This window comes from Eptesicus fuscus, chromosome 23 (assembly GCF_027574615.1).
Source record: "Eptesicus fuscus isolate TK198812 chromosome 23, DD_ASM_mEF_20220401, whole genome shotgun sequence".
Lineage (NCBI taxonomy): Eukaryota > Metazoa > Chordata > Mammalia > Chiroptera > Vespertilionidae > Eptesicus > Eptesicus fuscus.
The window spans coordinates 5,946,027-5,966,365 of record NC_072495.1 but is presented as its reverse complement, the minus strand read 5'-3'; the positions used below and the strand labels follow the sequence as shown (position 1 = coordinate 5,966,365).

Below are 20,339 nucleotides of genomic sequence, written 5' to 3'. Positions count from 1 at the left end.
GCATGGCTTATCCAAAATGGAATATGACTTTTGTCCATTCTAAAATTAATAATCATTTATTTATAGAAATGAATGACATTAGGGGATATCCAGTTGTATTCCCCATAGGAAATTAAGTTCAGAATTTGAACTTTCCTTTTCAAAATTTAAAGAGCCTTGAAAACATTTCAAATGTATGAACTCCATTAAGTAGCAGTAATTAAAATGAGAAAAATAGGAATGAATCTGCAGGAAACCAGGATAGTAAAATAAATCAGACTGGCTGTATTTCCAGCCCTCCCACCCCCATCCCACCAGAAGTACATTTAAAGTATTAGTGTGGACTATTTTCCAGAGTTACAAAAAGCTAAGAATCAGGACCTGATACAGACACTTCTGTGAACGCTTTATGGAAGGAAAAACAACAACAACAAAAAAACACATGCATTTCAGCAAGATATAAAAGAAAACTTTTCAGAGATAATGAATGCAAGACAATTTACTGGAGGGAGCAATCATTCTGATTTACAGATAGGTTTTAATCCTGTTAGCTTAAAAAAAAGTCAGTTCACTATTGGTTAGAACCTGCAAAGCCAGGGAGCAGAACCGTATTAATTTCACCAACCCTTTTGGGCAAACAACTGGGTGAAATTTGTGGTGCTCAGTTTTTGACGATTCCCCCAGGTCAGGTAGAGGTTGCAAAAAACAAACAAACAAACACACAAACCAACACACACACACACACACACACACACAACAAAAACAAAAAAAAACAACAAAAAAACAAACATGGTCAACCCACTTGTAGAGAAATAAGGCTGATCTGAATTCCCTCTACATTGTGCTGCTTGCTGGTCCCTCCCGCCCTCCTTCTGTCTCTGGCTGTGGAAAAGTAAAGCTGGCAGGGACAAATGGCTGCATGTTGTGGGACAGGAGGAAAAGGACACAATGACTCTTGCAGCCTTCTAAGTGAGTAAGGGATTGTGAGAGCATTGAAAAGGGAGATAGCAACAAAAAGCTGGATGAGCTAATGCCTAGACACACACACACACACACACACACACACACACACACACACACCCCACCCCCCCCCCACTACCAGGCAGAAGCTTAGAGCTACATGGCCGGATCCTTACGTGCTCTGAAAAGAACCTCTTTGAGAAGGAGGCTACAATCTTCCGGGCTTCTAACCCAGCTTTTTGCCGAACTTTATACTCTTCCAACCAATTGACGTAGTCGGTGGGGCTGTAGTGTTTCATAAGGGAAGGCCACCTACATGCAAGGAGAAAAACACCCCCTCAGCTTACACAGAGACTCAAAGGCGGGCGGGCGGGCACGGATCAAAGGCCGCCTGGGAAAACAGGGACCACAGGATGGTTCAGTGGTCACAGGGGCCCAACCGACCGACCTCGTTCAATCCCGAGCGGCAGGCACGCACTCGCCTCTCACGGCGTGACCTTGGCATGGCAAGAGGAATGCTGTCTCCACTCCCCATCTAGAAAATGGGGGCAGTGGTGGCGAGCATCACCACAGTGGTGACAGTTAACACGTATGGGGCGCCTCCTAAGAGGAGGGCCCTTGTGTGTTCGACATGTCGTCTCTTTTTATAACCACGGCCAAAGGTGGGTCTAACGAGCACCAAAGTCGATGAATGAGGCTCAAAAGAGGGAAGTCTACCCCAAGGTCATACGGCGAGTATGCCGGGGCCAGGTTTCATCCCGGGTCCCACCCCGAAATCTGCGCGCTCGGCCGGCCACCCGGCGACGCTGCGCCCGCCGCCCCCGGGGCAGTGAGGAGCCCAGCATCCCCGGTCCCTGTAAACATTTCCGCAGAGTCGGGCACAAAAGGAGCGCGCAGAACGGAATGACTGCAGCTGCGCTCCGGCCGTCGTCATCCGTCAGCGAGGGCCCTGCCGCTGGGCGCTTCCCGATGCGCAATCTGGGCACCGGAGGGTCCGCGCGGCGTGGATCCGCGGGGCCGGCGGCCTGGAGGCCTTTGTCTGTCGGTCCACGGGAAGGGGTCCGGGGGTGGCATCCGGGGTGGGGTCCGCGCGCGTGTGTGGGGAGGGAGGCGGCGGCGCAGGCCGGCCAGGCCCGGGGCCCCGGGGGGCGCAGCCGCGGGCACGAGCGGCTGCGGGCTGCAGGCTCACCTCACCCGGAACTGCTCCTTCCACACCTTCCCGCTACTCTGGCAGAGTTCGCGCAGCCGCCGGCAGGTGCTGGAGACGCGGCTGACGTCCGTGGCCGTCAGCGAGCCGCAGCACAGGATGTACTCCAGCACTTCGCCGGGCAAGTTGACGAGGCAGCTGAGGCCCGCCGCCTCGGGCACGGCCTCCTCCGGCAGCGCCTGCACCACCTCCATCGGGCTGTCGACCGCCGCCGCCATCTTGTCCGAGTACCTGGGGCCGCTGCACGCTCGCGCGTGCGCTCTGGGGGGAAACCCATTTCGCCCCGCCCACCTGCCTGCCTCAAGGGGTGGGGCAAAGGCCGGCCACGCCCACGCCTGTGGCCACACCCCCTGTGCCCCTGCCTCTGGGGGGAGTGCGGCGGCCCCTCAAAGGGAAAGAAACGCGTTTTGGGAAAATAACTGGGCGGTGGGCCTCGGAGCCGTGAACCAACGAATAATAATGCCTGTCTTTCCCCTACGTGCGTCCTCGAATGTTTCATGTGAATTATTGTCCCCAAGTTTCAGCTGGGGAGACAGGTTCAGGGAGATAAACACGAGTCCCTTGTCCTACCTAGATTCTAATCCAGATCTGCTGGACTCCTGCTTGACCGCCTCTAAAGGAGGATGCTGTGATCATCACAAACGTGATATTCTTGCGTGGATCCTGTGCCAGGCACTTTACTTACGGTTTTCGCACCCATAAAACGAGGCTAACAATAAATCTCCCTATTAAATCAAATAGTATAGATATTACTATTGCTGCCTTGTTTTCAACCACCACACACAACTGTACTAACCTCGATCAGGTCCCGCAGGGCCTGGAAGAGGGTTGGGATTTTATCTTACCTGTGCTCAGAGGCACTCTCCAAGTTCAAATGCCCAACAGAGGTCAAGTTCTCTGTGCTTCAGTTCGGGGAACAGAGAAGCACTTTTCATTTCTAAAAGATCACTCCTAATATTTCTCAGATCTGGCTCCTTCTCTCTGTCTCCTCGGCCACGGTCCCAGTCCACGTCTGCCCCGTGGCTCCTAACTGTTCTCCTAGCTTCTGCCCTGGCCCTCAGAATGTGACAACCAGCTCCCCTGACACTCAGACCTTGATCGAGTTTCCAACTTGTTCGGTGGAAGGCAGACTCCACGGCCGCACAGATGATTGGTGCCGTTCTTATGAATGACCATTGCTTTCTTATCAATGACATCCCAGCCCTTCTTCTGTTTTTCTTTCTCCTGATCTAAGATGATTAAGATGTTGTGTGTGTGTGTGTGTGGAGGGGGGATTAAAAGCTCCTGCCAATCCAGTAAGTCCTCACCACAACTCTACCAACGAAGAGCAGTTTTGTTATGAACAAGCATTAAACTAGACTGTGATGTACATCACAGGTGATCTGCTAACGAGATTACAAAGGCAGAGAGAAATCCTGCCCTTTTTAAACACAGCTAAGCATTGCATTACATACATGCTCTTGAGATTCATGAGAACTTGCCTAGCTCAGCCTAAGCTGACTTGGTAGTTGGGGTACCCACTGTGCTATCTGATTGCTTTTGTCTCGAGGGATAATACAGCTTCTCATTTTTATGACAAGCAGGTGATTACAGTTTGGAACAGGGCACTCGGGCTGCACTCCCACACACAGGGACGTAGAGACACTACCTGCCTAGAAATCTCATTTCAAGGAGCTGGTTCCCAGGACCTTAAAAAAAAAAAAAATTCCTGCCCGGCCTGCGTGGCTCAGTGGTTGAGTGTCAACCTGTGAACCAGGAGGTCGCGGCTCGATTCCCAGTCGGGGCACATGCCCGGGATGCAGGCTTGATCCCCAGTGTGTGGGGTGTGAGGAGGCAGCCAAGCAATGATTCTCTCTCATCATAGATCTCTCTCTCTCTCTCTCTCTCTCTCTCCCCCCCTTTCCTCTCTGAGATCAATACAAATATATTTTAAAAAGAAATTTCCTGGGTTGTCATACTGCCAAGAGGCTTATTTATTTATTTAAGATTTGTAACCCGTAGCATATTCATACAATGGAATATTGTTCAGCCGTAAAAGGAATGGGGCACTGATAGAGGCTACAACGTGGCTGAGCCTTGAAAACATGATGCTGAGTGAAAGAAGCCAAACAGGAAAGGACAAATATTGCATGATTCCATTTTCATGAAATATCTAGAGTAGGCAAATAGGGACAGAGCGTAGATTCTAGGTTGTCAGAGGCTGGGGGAGGAAAGAATGGGGAGTTACTGCTTAAGGGGGACACAGTTTCTGTTTAGGAAGATGAAGAAGGTCTGGAGAGAGATTGTTGGTCAACGCTGTGAATGTCCTTAATGCCGTTCAGTTGCATTCTTTTGAGGTTAATCCTCAACCCAGGGTATTTTCCCATTGATTTTCAGAGAGAGTGGAAGGGCTGGGGAGAGACAGAGAGAGAGAAACATCGATTGGTCGCCTCCTGCATGAACCCCGACCAGGGCCTGGGATCGAGCCTGCCACCGAGGCTCCTGCCCCCAATTGGAATCGAACCCGGGACCTTTCAGTCCGCAGGCCTGAGCCAAACCGGCCAGGGCTTCAGTTGTATTCCTAAAAATAGTCAAGTAGTAAATTTTCTGTTATATCTATTTTACCAACATTTAAAATAACAGCGCACACAAAGTGAGTTTACACACCCATCAAAGACAGGAATGACTCTCACTCACACAATTTTCCCGGGAGATGCTCTAAGAATGCGAGGAGGGATGGTTGTCTTTCCCCTGTGGCCACAGGGAAGATTCTGTCTTAAAATTTACCCTACGGTACCTTCCTGCTGAACAGCCAACTGTATTCAGCTGTTCAGTACCCCGGAGCTTGCTGAAATCAGCTAACCCAGCCAGAACCCTAGAGCAATGCCCTCCTGCTTTCCCGGACCCGGCCTTCCAGTGCCTCCCGGTGCCCCGCCTGCTGCGGCGGCTCAGAAACCTACCTGTGAGGACTATGGCAAGTCTCTGGTGATCTTTGCCTGGAGTTTAAACATTCCTGCCCCATAAGATCGCCACAATCCAGCCATTTCAACTCCCTTCAGGATTGTCACTAGCCTTCCTTCGTTTCCAAATAAACAAAAACATCCTTTCTCTTCTGGTCCATCTTCCCAGACTCTTCCTCCCACCCGACCCCGAGGGACTTTGGGGATCCACTTGCTTTTCCCTGGAGGGCTGGCTTCCCAGCTCCTTTAGGTTTCAGCTCACGCCAACACATGTCTGCTGACCTCAGACCTGTCTCGCACCCTCCCAGGACCCCCTTCCTTTCATCCAGTCCACATTCCCAAGTTGCGGTAATATGCGTGCACTTGACTCCTGCATTCACCCACCAGCACCGGCAGGTCTAGGTTTTGTGGGCCCCAAGTCAACAGGAGAGCGTCTGTGCAGGATGTGGACAGAAGGGGCCGTGGGTGGGGTCTTGCAAGGGAGGGGCCTGAAGTTCAGCTTCCTTAGCTCCAGGGCACATGGGTCTCTTTCTATAAGATGGTCACCTCCGTGAAAGCAGGGCCTCTGTCCGATTTTGCTCAGATACGGTATGTATTGCATGTCCTGGCTAGGTGAGAGGGTCTGTGCTATGGAGACAGTCTGCAGACCGACCAACACCCCCCCCCCCCACCAATGCCTCAGGGACACGGCTGGCTCCCACCTTCCTCAAGTCTCCCGAGAGCCACCTTATTGGTGAGGCCATCCCTGACAACCCTATCTACTCTGTCACTCTGCCCTGCTTTATTTTTCCCCAAAAATACTCACCACCATCTAACATCCTCCTTAAAAAAGCAAAAACTAGCTGATGGTTTCTCTCCTTCCAGGAGAATGTGAAGGAATCCTGGCTGATCTCCAGTGCCCACAAAAGGGCCTCGTTGCATTTCTATTGAATGTGGGAATTAATCCTCTAAATGCAGATCAATTGAGCCAAATGTGCCTTGCATGTGAGTTGTGGACAAGAATCTCAGAGGACCAGAGGGCGGACTAAGATTGCCTGAATAATGGCCCCCAAGCATGTTCATATTCTAATCCCTAAAACCTGTGAATACACCGGGGTGGGCAAAAGTAGGTTTACAGTTGTGAGTACTCGAAACAGAAGACTTTATTCTTCTACTATTACTAGAGGCTTGGTGCACGAAATTCGTGCACATGGGAGGGTGGGGTCCCTCAGCCCAGCCTGTGCCCTCTTGCAGTCCAGGAGCCCTCGGGGGATGTCCGACTGCCGGCTTAGTCCCGCTCCCCTTAGCCAGCAGTTGGACATCCTTAGTGTTGCCTTGGAGGCAGGAGAGGCTCCTGCCACCACCACTGCGTTTACCGGTGGTGAGCTGGCTCAGGGCCTCTGGCCCAGCAGCACTCCCCCTGTGGGAGCACACTGACCAGTCTGCCCCCTGGTGGTCAGTGTGTGTCATAGCCACCGGTCATTATGCCGTTCAGTCGATTTGCATATTAGCCTTTTATTATATAGGATTATTTATTAATGGTTGTATTATTTGTATTACCGTTTAAGCAGTAATAAAAAAATAGGTTAATACATTTTTTTTAAAAAATGGGTTTTATTGATTTCAGAGGGAGGAAGGGAGAGGGAGAGATGGAAACATCAATGATGAGAGAGAATCATTGATCAGCTGCCTCCTTCATGGGTCCCCACTGGAGATTAAGTTGGCAATGTGGGCATGTGCCCTGACCGGATTGCACCATGACCTCCTGGTTCATAGGTCAATGCCACACCAACTGAGCAATGTAAATGTACTTTTGCCTGGTGTTACTATTATGTGGTTTTTTTTTCCTGACTCCACCAAGCAACTCTTTGACACTGCTTAGGTGTCCTGAAATTCAACTCCATTCTGACACGTCCACCTGACACTATCACCTGGAGACAGGCCCGGGAGGTTAAGGGATCAGTCCTACAGGACTGCCCACCCCCTTCAGTAGCCAATAGCAAGTCCACGTTGTCCCCTGCGCTTCTGACGGACCAGCTATGGGTTGGAGGCGCCCACAATTTCCTCCTCCTGTTCGGCTATTTGCGGGAGCAACTCAGAACTCAGAGAAACATCTGACTTACCAGATTATGGGTTTATAATAAGAGGAAGAGCCGGGCGGAAGAGGTGCACAGGGCGGGGCCTGGGGAACGGGCCCAGAGCTTCCACGCCCTCTCCAGGGGCTCTGCTCTCTCAGTCCCTGCCCACCATCACCAACCCGGACTCTCTCTGAACCCTCTTCCTTCTTCCATGGAGGCCTCGTTATAAAGGCATGATTGACGAATCACCAGCCATTGGGGATTCAACCTCCAGCCCCTCTGCCTGCCCCAAGGTTAAGGGGCAGGACTGAAGATTTCAACCCTCTAATCACCTGGTTGGTTCCCTGGCAACCAGCCCCCATGGCCAGGTGCTTTCCATAAGTCACGCATTAAAATAAACGCAGGAGTGGTTGAAAGGGTTCATTAAGAATAACAAGGCACCTTTATTGCTCTGGTCACTCAGGGAATTCCAAGGGTTTTAGGAGCTCTTTACCAGAAGGGGTGTGTGTGTGTGGGGGGAGACCAAATAGATACTCCTTCTTATAGATCACAATATCACGGTTACCTCCATGGCAAAAGTAATGGTGGATGTGATTAAGTTAGGAATCCTGGGTGGGCTCAGTGTGATCACCAGAGGTCTTACAAGCACCGGACAGACAGGTCAGGGGTCAGAGAGGGGAGCTGTGACATTGGAAACAGGTTGGAATGGAGCTGGGCCATAAGCCAGGACATGCTTACAGCTTCTAGATGTTGGGAAACAGAAGGAAATGGATTCTTCCCTAGAACAAAGCAATCAGAAGCTAACACAGATTTCAGTTTTCTATTGTTGCTTGCATGAATCACCCCGCCCTAATGGCTTAAGATCACACACCTTTATTATCCAATGCTGTGGATGTCAGAAGTCACAAGAGGGTCTTGCGTGGCTAAAATAAGGGTGTTGGCAGAGCTGTGCTCTGTCTGGAGGCTCCAGGCTGCCTGCCTTCCTTGGCTCACAGCCGCATGACTCCAACTTGCACAGCAATGACGCCCTAAGCGAGGGACATTTCTCCATTGCTGCTCAACATTATTGTGGCAAATAGGTAGTGGCCCCAGAGAGGCAGGTAACACGGACACACACACACATCATGCTGCATAGCAAGACTTCCAAGGCGCCCTGTGACTGGTTCCGGCAGAAAGTATAGTTGGGAGGAGAGAGCCCGGAAAAGACAGGGTTTGAGTCAACATGTCACCGTAGACATGGGCTCGGCTGAGGTGAGGAAGGAGGTGGGTTGCAGGGAGGGGGAGCGGCGGAAGCAAAGGCCAGGCAGGTGGAGAATGAAAGCCGTGATTAGAACCAACTACTGGGGCAAATCTGGAGAAAGGATGGTTTGTGTGACACGAGGAAGGAAACAGGTAGAGAAGGCTGCTGGTGGCCAGAGCAGGCACTGAATCTTGGCTGGGGCAGGGCGGGGGCGGTGGGGGAGGGGTGGCCCTCCTCTTCTGGACCTGGTGGCCCCGGATGCCTTTGAGCAAAGGCATGACCAGATGACAGAGATGTTCCTGGAAGGGCAATGTGAGGGCAGTGCGTGTTTTTCAAGGAAGGCGATGGGCGGCCTCTCGGAGGGAAAAGAAGCAGGTGTCTCTCTCCCCGCAGACTTTGCCGGCAGCTCTTCTGCTAATAACTGCATTTCCATGAGCGACTCTTTAAAGCCCTAACAAAACCGATTCAATTACTCAGTGCCTAAGGCTTAATTAATGCCACAGACGAGACAGCTTGAGTTCACAGGATGTCTCCGAGGCTTTCTTGCATTGATTTCTTTACCCGTCACAGCCCTCCCAGACCAGGAGCGGAGTGGAGAGCAGCAGAATGCCTCACCCTGGAAGATCTCACAGTTCTCGGAGACAGTCAATGGGGGAGCAACTGAGTCAGGCTTCAGATATCAGCCTCCACACTCACCTGAGTTCTAGCGGAGAAAAGAGCTACAGAGAAGCCGGGAAACCACCCGCCCCGTCCCTCCCCGGCCCCCAGGTCCAGTGTAAAGATTTAAGATTTTTTAAAAAATCACCTTGCCGAAACCGGTTTGGCTCAGTGGAAAGAGAGTCGGCCTGTGGACTGAAGGGTCCCGGGTTCGGTTCCGGTCAAGGGCATGTACCTTGGTTGCGGGCACATCCTCAGTGGGGGGTGTGCAGGAGGCAGCTGATCGATGTTTCTCTCCCATCGATGTTTCTAACTCTCTATCCCTCTCCCTTCCTCTCTGTAAAAAAATCAATAAAATATATTTTAAAAAATCACCTTATTAATCCCTCTGGCTTTGATCTTCTGTTATTTGATTAACAGCCTTATTTTCCTCCAGAGGCCCTTGTCAAAGTCATTTCCTTTTGGGGATGTGGGTTAGGCTCTGTCTGTACCATCCACCTGACTGTAAACACTTCCCCTGATTTTGCCAAGGGCACAAAGAAAAAAAAAAGGTCCGTTTTTACTACTTAACTGACTGTGACGTTGAATATATTCTATATTGATCCTCTGTCCCTCCATGCTGTCACAGTGGCAGCGTTTCCTCCTATGGCTGAGCAGTATTCCATGTGTATCACGTCTCCTTTGTCCAGTCATCTATGGAAGGACTCTGGTTGTCTGGACCTTGAGAATATGACGCTAAGTGAAATAAGTCAGACAGCAAAAGCTGAGAACCATGTAATTCCATTCGTGTGGTGTATAAAACTGACACGCACAGACACGGGCAACCGTGTGGTGGTCACAGAAGGAAGGAGGGCAGAACAGGGAACCCGAATATATGGTGATGGAAGATGATTTGACTTTGGGTGGTGGGGACACAATGCCATATACAGATCACGTGTCATAGAAATCTACCAGTCACCCCAATAAATTAAATTCAAAAATCCTTTGTTTACCCCCCAACCCCCGCCTTGTTTCCCACCCCTTCTCTTCTGGGTTTGAGGTTGGGAAGGTTCTGTTTTGGTGTAAACTTGGATTTTCACATGGTTGCCAGGCAACAGACGCCACCCCAGTCAGGATGCATATAAATGTTAAATTGTCCCCAGCCACCTCTGAAGCTGAGCCTGCGGATGAATCCCACAGGGGAGATGGTTAAAAATGTAAGCAGGTGTGAGACCTTATTCCCAGTGAAGGCTAATGCGTGGGTAGGCCAGGTGGCTCCTATGAGGGCAGGTGGGCCGAGGAGGCCCGAGAAACCCAGCGCCTAAGTATCAAATGGCAAATGACGTCAAGATGGGGCATCGTGGGCTTCGATAAGAGAAAAGGGCTGATGACGTTGGGAGGAACCAGAACAGGGATCTTATTTACTTGTGTGTATGAAACCAAGGCTCCCTAAGACTTGGATTAAACCTAGCTTTAAATCCTAGCTCTACATATCCTCTCTCTCTCTCTCCATCAGAGACCTAGCCTTTCCCCTGGATAACCAGCAGCCCCCGAGGCAGCAGCAGACCAGAGCCCGGCCCTGACTGAAGATCACACGGTCCGAGCCTCTGGCAGGCTCAAGATAACATCTTGACCTAAGGTATCTTTCAGTTCCTGAGCATCAAGGTGGAACAACCCCCGGCTACTTTCCGAGGAAACCAGACAGAGGGACGCCAGAGCAGACCTCAGAGCCGTGCTCCGGACTGAAGAAATGATTTACTACCCTCTCAACCTCCGACCAATCAGCTCCCAGCACGACCCTCACCCCCTCACCCACGGTGTCTTGAGGTTTTGCCCTGAACAGCCTGTATGTGGCCTCCGCGCCATGGAGTTCAGGCTCTTGAGTATTCGCTTCCCATTCGTAATAAAATAGCCAATCTTTCTGGACCGCAGTTCTCCGCGTTTAGTGTTTGGCTCTGCTAGCCCCAATGGATGAACTCTTTTTGTTCTGTAACATATGGCTGTTCCGTTCCGTTCCATTCCGTTCCATGTTGTGTTGCATATCTTACGGCATTTAATCTTATCTCAATGCAGTGAATTTGAAACAATCATCTTTATTTTACAGTAAAGAAATGAAGGTACAGAGAGGTTGTTTACTTATCCAAAGTCACACAGCTAGGAAGCGGAGGAGCTGGGATTTGCACCTGGGCAGTCTGGGTCTCTTAGCAGCAGCACTGGGTGGTGAAGAATGCAGATTCTAGCATGGAACAGTCTGGGTTCTAACTCTGCCTGTGACATTTACTAGCTATGCCGACCTTGCTCAAACTGGCCGACCCCCTTCTGCCCCAGTTTCCCAAGTTTTAAACTGGGGAGAGCAATGACAACATGTCTGAGTGTTCTGGTGAAGAGTTGTACTTAATAACGGTCAGCCATCATTTTAATCAACTAAGCACGTCTGTAGGGGCCAGGCGCTGCCTCTGCTCCATCTCTGACCCGCATCTGACCCTGAAGGTCACCTTCAGGATTCCCTGCAGGGCTGGCAGTTTTGGTTGAGGCAATCCTCACCTCATGCTTTTCCTCTAACTTATCGGTCTGTGTTGCCCCCTCCACGCCCCTCTTTTCCCGTCCTCAAGACGGTTCCCCAATCAGCCTCCTGACACTTCTGTCTCAGGGTCGGCTTCCTGGGGACCCCTGCTCTGTGACAGTGGGCGAAGGCATGAGAAATTCCAAGCAAACCAAACCAAAGACAGCAGTCAGCCGAGTCAAGTCCACTGTTTAATGTTTTAGCCATAATGCAAACAGGCATAAGTAGTTTTTGCTTGAATTCCATCCAATTAGATGAGAACTATACAGAGGAAGAGCATGCGGTGAACACAGCCTGGACAACCTTGCAAAGAGCGTGAGGCGGGCGTCGGTCCTTTGAGGAAGGCGCCGGAGCGCACGGGACACTTGGCGGAGATAGCAGCGTCGAGAGCTCAGAGGTAGGGGGAAGTCCGCGTTCCGGATGGCGTGTGTGGTCAGATGAGACACCGCTCTGCCCACCGGCCCAGTCCCCAGCCCCGGAATGGAATCCCACAGGGACAGACCAACCGACCGACCGTGCGCTCTCGCTCAGCTTTCCGGGAAATCCCTGCCGAACCGAGTGGGTCTTACAATCACAAGGACAACACAACGACCTGGAGAACAGGGTGAAGGCAGGAGGCCGGGCACGGAGGGCACTGGGCCTCTGAGGGTCACAGCCTGTTATGGAACGGAACCGTCTTCCTTCTGACGTGGGAGGGAGTCTGTGAAACCGTATCTTTTTATTCCCCCTCCACATCCTTCCAGTCTCAGTGGGCAGCAGGCAACAGGAACAAAACCACGGGGCTGAGGACATCTGGTAATGTCCGAAGACCTACGCGGTCGTCACGGTTAGGGGGCTACTGCTGGCTCAACATCCTCCGATGCCCAGGACAGCCCCCCACAAAGAACCCTCCAGCCCCAAATGCCCACAGTGCCGAGGCTGACAGCCCGCGTCTCCCAGAGCCCGGGAGCCCCATCTGGGCACTCTGATGTCCTGGGGTCTTTTTCTAGAAAACTCCAGGGCAGCACCTTAAGGCAGATTTGCTGCTGCCTGAAGGGGCCGCCTGGTTGAGAGTGGGCTCTGTCCTGGACCAGACAGGCACGGCCTCCTCATTCAGAGCCGCCAGCGATTCTAGGACAAAACAGAGCACACGGACGCACACGTGCTCCTGACCCCTCCCCGGCCCGTGCTCCGCCCAGAGGACACCAGGGCAGATTGCCTCCCAGGCAGGAGCGTTCACTAGGTCCTCACACCTGCGACGCAACAGTGTGTGGGGAGAGGCAGCTTTTCCTGGGCCTCGTTGCCACCAGCAGGGACTGGAGAGCCGGGCAGGGGTCAGCTGCCAAGTTCATAGGAACCATCTGAGTTGAGTCCTTGGGAGGCAGGGCCCCTCCCTCAGACTGTCAGATCTCCGTTTCCTCCATCCCCGCTGCTGGCCTGTTATTCTTGAGCCAAACAGGGCGTTTGGATGTAGGAGGCATGGCAAGGGTCGGGGAGAAGGCAGGGCGTACGAACAGGTCGGATGGGGCGCTCAGGTTAGTGTTTCTCTCTTCTGGTCCCCTGCAGGCGTCTCATTAGCTGGCGGATTCAGACAGAAGGCTTTGTGGACAAGGCGGCACGGTGACATGCTGGAGATAGAGGCAGTGGGGGTGGAAATATACAAATAAACACGACCGGCTGAAAACAAACCCTTACGGCCGTGGGTTTCCTAACGGCGGTGCTGCAGGGCGAAGGGGCCAGACATCTGGCTTGCCCGTTCTGGCAGGACCCGTGTGCCCCATGATCTCGGGCAGAAAATCTCACACGTTTTGGACTTAGGGCAAACCTGACCTCTTTTTGGAGCCCCCAGCAGGTGGCTGGCAGGAAAGCCCTCTGTTCTGAGGCCCAGGTCTCCTGGCCAGGGGGCAGTTCTCTCTGTGCGGCCGAGCCCGGCTGACCCTGGGGAGGATCGACCCTGTGGACTCGGGGAGAAGCTGGCTATCACGTCCGCATCGCAAACTCGTCTTTCTCCGGGGCCTGTTTCACCTCCCGAGCCCCGTCTCAGCCGAGGCCAGAATCTCGGCGTTCCTGTTTGTTGTCATCTTTCAGGACGAAGGGCATCCAGGTCCTGTTGACTCAACTCCTGCAGCCTCTTGTATCACAGAATCTGTTTCTCTCCTCATTCCAGCCTTCGTTCCTGCAATCACCTGCCCAGAGGTCAACAGGCCGGCCCTCCGTGCTCTGCGCTGCAGCCAGAACATTCTTTTCCAGGCTTAACTCCAGTCACCACCTTATTCTTCCCCTTTACAAACATTCTTAAGGACTCCCATTGCCTACCAAATACTAGTAAAGTAAAAATTCCTTACATGCCACTCACCCCTCCCCACTGCCTGGTCCCTGCCCATCTTCCCAGCGTCTCTCTTGCCATTCCGACCCTCCTCAGCCTTCCAAAGCTGGGTACCTCTGACACCATCCCCCACTTACCCTACATGCCCCACCCCCGTCCTTGTCTTTGCTTTCACCCTTCCTACTTTGTGGCACACGTGTCTCCCAAACTTGCTGGTGGAGTCCACCCACTTCTCAAACCCCAGACATTTATTCATGTTGATTCTAAGAATCGTGTCTCTGCATACTGATTCTACCCATCTATAAAAGGGGAACTGTGTTCTGCTCTGTACACCGTACCATGCCTTCTGCATTCTGGAGAAGCAAGCGTTATAGATTAAGCGAAAAAAATTAAACGTGATCTCTTACAGTGGGTCAGGGACTGTAACTGGGCACCTTAGGGGCAGTATCTCATGTAATCCACCTTGTCCTACAGGTGACTATGCAGACTCAGAAAGGTGAGTAATCCGCCAGCCCACAGCCGACCGTGGAGACACAGGCGGTGGAGATGAAATCTACAAGTAAACATGGCCAGCTAAAAACAAGAGGGCAGGCTCTACCTGGCCGCATGAACTCAGGCCAGCTCCCAAAACTCCATGTGGGTGGGTCTGAAGCCTTCTGCCCCAAAGGAAAGCTACCTGGGGTCTCACTCCACAGAAACCAAGGTGCGGGAATTAGGTTCTTAGTGATGACAGGAGAGCGTGGCTGTTCAGGGGATGACCCATTCCTCCTGCCGAACTCACTTCTGTCTAGAGTTTTGTTTAAATGGGGTTGGAGTTACTGCAGGCCAACTCAATGGGGAGAGGGAAATCAAAGGTCTGTAAACTGGGTGACCCCCAAATGCCCAGCCAACCCTACTTTTGCTCACCTCTTGCTAAACCAAATTTTTGGTTACTGGGACTGAGCTAAAACCCGCCACAAGAGGGCAGCATTTACACACCTGGATCAGAGCTAAACCCTCTAGGACTCCACTCTCCATCTCTTGAGAGGCTCATTACAGCCAGGCTTTTGGTGTCAGGGATTCTGACAAAGGAGAGAAACAGATCAGTCTAGTCCCCTGTCTGCGAGCCAGGAGCTGTGAAGCAGCTGTGTTGCAGCGGAAAGGCGTTTACTTGAAAAAAAAAAAATCCTTCTGGGAAGAAAGATGAATCCTGGTCATTTAATCATTTCTTTGGACTCCCTGATAAAACAAGAGGATGTTTCCCTCCGTCTGCCTGCTTCTCCAAGGACGCGGATAGAGAGGAGGCGCCTGGCAGAGTGCTCACAAGTATTTATTGGGCGGTGGAAAAGCATTCGTGCAGAAAGCTTGATTTGATGGAGGCTGGACACGTTCCCCGGGAGCTAGTGACACTGTAGGCGGTATCTCCAAAAAGCTCAAGGGGTTGGGAAGCTGCTAGGAGACAGATCGCGTTTGCAGGAGAGACGGGGTTTACGAGGGGCTTCCCTCCAGGTTAGAAAGGGTCGGGGAGCATGCTGAGCGTTTGGTCTCGATGCCCTTGGAAGTCTGAGCAGGAGAAAACAGGACTCAGGGAAGGCGGGGAGGTCCCAACTCTGTCCCAGGGGACGGGGCACCAGTGGGAGCTCCCAGGGAGGGCGGACGAAGACGAGATATAATTTGCCCTTTGACTTCGAGTCTTGGAGGTTGTCCTCCCCAACACCTCTTTGGCACCCCCATTCTAAGGCCTTTCCCAAGAGGCCAGGGCACCTTCTCTTTGGTACCCTCTCCCCCCCCCCCAAAAAAAAAACACCCACACACGGAGCATCGAGAAAGAAATGCCCACTGTGCAGGAGACACTGTCTTTCTGTGACAAAACCAAACAGAAGGATGGGCCTGGCCCAATGCTTCCCTCCCAACCCCGGGGGCCCAGAGCAGACCCCGGAGCCAGTCCCCTGGGGTGGGCACTGGGACTTTTTGGCTCTCTGGTGGGCGCTGCCTGCATTGGTTGGTAGCACTCCCATACCATTGACTCTGAGAGGGTAAACGCAGCGGCTTGCCTGCCAGGGAGAACTTGTACCAGCTCTGATTCCTGCTAACGACTCTGCTGCCCATTTAAAAAGAAATCTGTCGAGGACAATTTATTTGTCACCGTTATTTTAGCAGGTTAAACATGTGGGGGATGCCTTGTAGAAGGCCTACAGCACAGAGGCCAGGCCCTTCCCACCCTGGGCTGTGGGCCCGCAGAGGAAGCCACGTGGCGCCGCTGCCCAACCTGATCAACCCTAACTGGCTTCCGGGATTTGACCGCTGAGGGTGAAGCAGCAAGCCCTATTTGGGGGAATAAAAACAAAACGATGACACTTCCTTAATGTTGTTTCCAGTCTTCACAACGTTAAAGTTGGATCCGTTCATACTTCTTAGCTTTATAGCATTACAACGAGGGGAACCTGGGACCAGAGACTTGTCCAGAGCCAGCGGGTGGCAAAGATGACAAGATTCCATGTCCAGCCCGTTCCCTTGGACAGCGTTACTTCTGGCCTCGTGGGTGGGGCTGCTCTGGGAGGGTTTGGGGTGGGTGGGCTGGGGGTGAGTTTCCCAGCCAGGGTTCTCTGGTGGTGCAAGAATCTAAATGCATCTAGTTCTCAGATTCCCCCTTTCCTTGGAGATTTCCCCCTAAATCCTCACATGCCCTCTCCATGCCCGGACCCTTTATTTCCAGGACCATTAGGGTGCTTCCAAGTGTTACAGGGACCCAGGCGCAGTCCCTCAGTTAAGGATGTGTGAGCAGCCAACGCAGGCTGGGCCGGGGTTCTTGGCCCCCGGGGTCTGCAGGCAACATGCTCACATGGGCAAGAGGCCTGACCGAGACCCAGGCCCATCACACGCGCGCACACACACGCACGACCAGACGTTATCCTATAAAAGGTAAAGTGGGACTTCAGCGGCTGCTAGACTGGCTCAGAAGACTCGTTTGTGTGATCCCTGCGCCTCTCCTGGGGAACCCCGAAAACAAGCCCCGCTGTGAGCGCCGCACGTCCCAGGGCCTCCACTGGCCGCGGATTTGTCCTTGTCAGGAGGAGGGCGGGGCAGCGCTGTGAGAGCCGCTGAGGAGTGCAAAGGCATTGCATTGCAGCAGGAAAACTCAGGAGGAAACCCAAGGACACACGGAGCGGTGAGAACCCAGGAGAGGAAAGCCAGGACAGGCGGCGACAGGACGAGGCAGAACGGGGCCACGAGGGTCCCATGGGAAGGATTCAGCGGTGTCCACGCTTATGGAACCTGCCGCCACCCCTGCTGGAGCGCATGGGGCGGACCCCCTGCTGTCCGTCGGGGAAGAGCATCCGGTTAGGAGCTAAAAACCCTGTGGGAGAAGAAGTGAGGAGGGGGTTAGCGCCGCAGGGCCAGGCTGCGGTGTCCTTAAAGATACGGGGACAGCCACCTACACTCTGCACGGGCCTTCCTTGCTCTCACTGCCTACCCTGGCACCCAGCTGGGACCTGCAAGGAATGACCGAAGGAATGAGTGAACGCTGGCTCCCAACACACCGGCCAGGAAGAGGGACATTTAAAGCGGCTCAGTGACAGCCAGAGGCGTTGCGATGGTCACAGCAATAACGTGAGCCTCCTGGACACACGAGTATGTTTTTGAGACGGCCGGTGGTCAGGGGAAGACCGTGAGGGTATGTGAGAGACGGAGCGTGTGCCCTCTGCTACTCTTAACGAGACGGCTCCATTGCCACCTAAGTGAAAGGGCCCAGGGCAGGGGGGGCGAGGCGTCCCGGGGCAGGGAAAGGGGGTGTGAGGTTACACTCAAGGCTGGTGTGTCATGGCACTGCGGTCAGCCTAAAATAGTGAGACTCAATCCCAGCCTTGTGGTGCCCCAGACTGCTTCCAGCAATTTCTAAGGGAGGAGTGAAGCTGTCAAAATAATGCCAATTGGAATTTGCATCAATGAGAGCGTTCCCAGCAATTCTGGGGAGTGAGAGACATGGTGTGAACCCCCAGACAACGTTGCAGAGCCCTGAGCCGTCATTCCACTAGGGGCGCCCTGGGCAGAAGCTGGGGTTCCTACACTTGAGGGCACAGAGTCTCCCAGAGGAACCACTGCACCCAGAGGTGTAGGTTCTGCAGGCCTGGGCCTGGAAGATGCACTTCTAACATGCTCCCAGGCGCTGCTGCTGCGTCCCAGGGACCCCTCGGAGGGAAAGCCCCGTTAATGAGGTCAGACGTCCCGGCCCATCGGGACCCAGAAGAGAGGGCTCGGCCACCCCTTCCCCGGGACGGAGCCAGCTTACTCGTCGGTGTCCTTTTTTCTCTCCTCAATGAAGGCAATGGATTCAGATCTAAGGCGGTTGGTCACTTCATACGTTCGCAGGGTGACCCCAAAGATATCCTCATGGTAGCGGTTGTCATCCTAGGGGACGGGAACAGGAAACAGCCCTCAGAGGCCAGCCCAGGGCACAGAGAGGGCAGGCACGCTGACACCCAGGATGAACTCTCCCGAAAGAAAACGGGCCCAAAAGAAACAAGGCGCTCCAGCATCCCCGGGAGTGCCCTTGGCCTCCAAGACTCTGCTGGAGCAGGACCCGCTGCCCTCCGGGGCACGGGGTCTCTCCAGCCCAGACGACGAGCACCCTGGCTCCGTCCAGGAACAAGCTGCTGCTCTGTCGATTCTGAGGACAGGAGGGGAGGTCAAACGGGAGCCTCGGCACCCCCCTGCCCTCTCCCAGTGATCTGCCCGCTCTGCCGTCACACACCACAGCCCCAGCCATATTCAACCTGCTCCCCTGCACGCCCGGCCTCCTTCCTCCTCAGCGGGTTTGGGACACTTCCATCCTCTACCTGAGCCAGAGATGGCAAAGTGGGAGCAGGGATGTCGTTATGGCTCCCCAGGCATCGAGACAGGTGGGGTGAGGAAGAGGAGACAAGACCCCGGATGCCGGGAAAGGGACGCGAGAGGCCAGCGCCACTCACCCTTAGCCGGCTGATGAACACGCCAGCGTCCTCCACTGAGAGCTTCCCCTGCTGCGCCACGATGCGCTGGATGGCCTTGAGGACATCGGCGGCCATGGTGACGTCCCCGCACACATAAATGTGGCCCCCTTGCTCCTGCAGGGCTTGGTACACGGGTTCCGCCAGCTTCTCTTGCAGGATGTCCTGCACGTACTTCTGTGGGGAGCAGGGGCTGCGTGAGCCCCAGGAAGCAGAGCCAACGTGGGGGCTTGTGGGCTGGGGGTGATCTCTGGGGTCTCGGGAGAGTGAAGTTGGGAGGAGGAAAACCAACCCGAGGCTGTGGGAAGGAGCGGCTCCCCACTTTGGACTTTGCTCTGCTGAGGCCCCCAGAACTTCTCCTGGAGGGGCATTAAAGGGGAGCATTGTCTATCTGCTCCTCTCTCCAACCATCAGGGGTCCCCCGCAAGGTTTGGATGCCATATACTTGCCGGAGCAGGTTTTTTTTTTTTTTTTGTGTGTGTGTGTGTATAATTGATTTCAGAGAGGAAGGAAGAGGGAGTGAGAGATAGAAACATTAATGATGAAAGAGAATCACTGATCAGCTGGCTGCCTCCTGCACGCCCCCTACTGGGGATCGAGCCCACAACCCGGGCAGGTGCCCTGACTGGAATCGAACTGTGACCTCACCCACTGAGCCACGCTGGCCTGGCAGGAGTGGGGTTCTTACAGGTGTCCTATGCTGACGTGAAGAGCAGCCCCAGGCAGACAGCAAGAGGTGGGGATAGGTGAGGGCTGCCAGGCCACCTGTGCAAAGCCAGCTGCTGTAGCTGGAGCAAGAAGTGGGCTAAGGGAATGTGAGGGGGGCACCTGGGGGTTTGCTACAGCCTCCAGGGAGTTTGTCTAGCTTGTTCCGATGCCTCTGGCCCAGGAAACTCCCCTCGGGCGAAGTTGACATTCAGCTGTTCACCCTGGCTTGGCTGTCCTGATGTTGATGTACTTCTACAGCAGCTGTCAAATGGCCACAGCCCAGATCCTCTGAGTTTCCCCCTCATCCCAGCTGTCTTGGCCTCCTTCCTGGGACCCCTCCGCCCCAGGCCTGCCCCAGGCCTGCAGGAGCATGCTCCAGGCTGTGGCCCTTTCCATTTGGACTGGTAGGGTCTCTTATGGGCCATTAAATATTTTTTAAAAATTCACATCGAAACGGTTTTTCCTGGCTGGGGTGGGGGCCGTGACAGAGCAGGGTTACCTTTGGTTTGTCTGGCTCCCGGGAGTAGGCCGTGTACAGTTCTCTGAAGACCCCCAAGCTCTGGGCCTGCATGGTCTCCTCCCTGTAGATGTGGTCCACCTTGGACTGCCGGCACCCGAAGACCAGGATCATGGGGCAGGGACTCATTCCTGGGGACCAGAAGACCTTATGTCACCCACAGCCCTGATGCCCGATTTGGGGGGTGGCTGGTGATGCTGGGGGTGGGTACTGGGAACCCCAGCGGGTGCCATGTAGCTAGAGGGACATGAACACAGGGGC

The 20,339-nt window shown here is 53.6% G+C and overlaps 2 protein-coding genes and 1 long non-coding RNA gene across 5 annotated transcripts in view; 1 reads left to right on the top strand and 2 right to left on the bottom strand.

Moving 5' to 3' along the window:
* The window catches only part of FBXO21 (F-box protein 21), a 35,006-nt gene extending 32,592 nt beyond the window's left edge, over positions 1-2,414 (bottom strand). For both annotated transcript variants that reach the window (XM_008142753.3, XM_008142754.3), the window contains exons 1-2: positions 2,129-2,414; positions 1,116-1,251 (exon numbers count right to left, since the gene is read on the bottom strand). In XM_008142753.3, the coding sequence (XP_008140975.2) occupies positions 1,116-1,251; positions 2,129-2,364 (372 nt within the window). In that variant the 5' untranslated portion in view covers positions 2,365-2,414. The remainder of the gene's footprint in view (positions 1-1,115; positions 1,252-2,128) is intronic.
* Positions 2,415-10,165: 7,751 nt separating this feature from the next.
* LOC114231931 (uncharacterized) lies at positions 10,166-10,942 on the top strand. Its single transcript, XR_003617967.2, has 2 exons — positions 10,166-10,235; positions 10,535-10,942. It is a non-coding gene; the product is annotated as an uncharacterized LOC114231931 (long non-coding RNA).
* A 4,235-nt stretch (positions 10,943-15,177) lies between these two features.
* The window catches only part of NOS1 (nitric oxide synthase 1), an 84,710-nt gene continuing 79,548 nt past the window's right edge, over positions 15,178-20,339 (bottom strand). For both annotated transcript variants that reach the window (XM_054712751.1, XM_008142755.2), the window contains 4 exons: positions 20,061-20,209; positions 18,836-19,030; positions 18,157-18,275; positions 15,178-17,223 (listed from right to left, as the gene is read on the bottom strand). In XM_054712751.1, the coding sequence (XP_054568726.1) occupies positions 17,208-17,223; positions 18,157-18,275; positions 18,836-19,030; positions 20,061-20,209 (479 nt within the window). In that variant the 3' untranslated portion in view covers positions 15,178-17,207. The remainder of the gene's footprint in view (positions 17,224-18,156; positions 18,276-18,835; positions 19,031-20,060; positions 20,210-20,339) is intronic.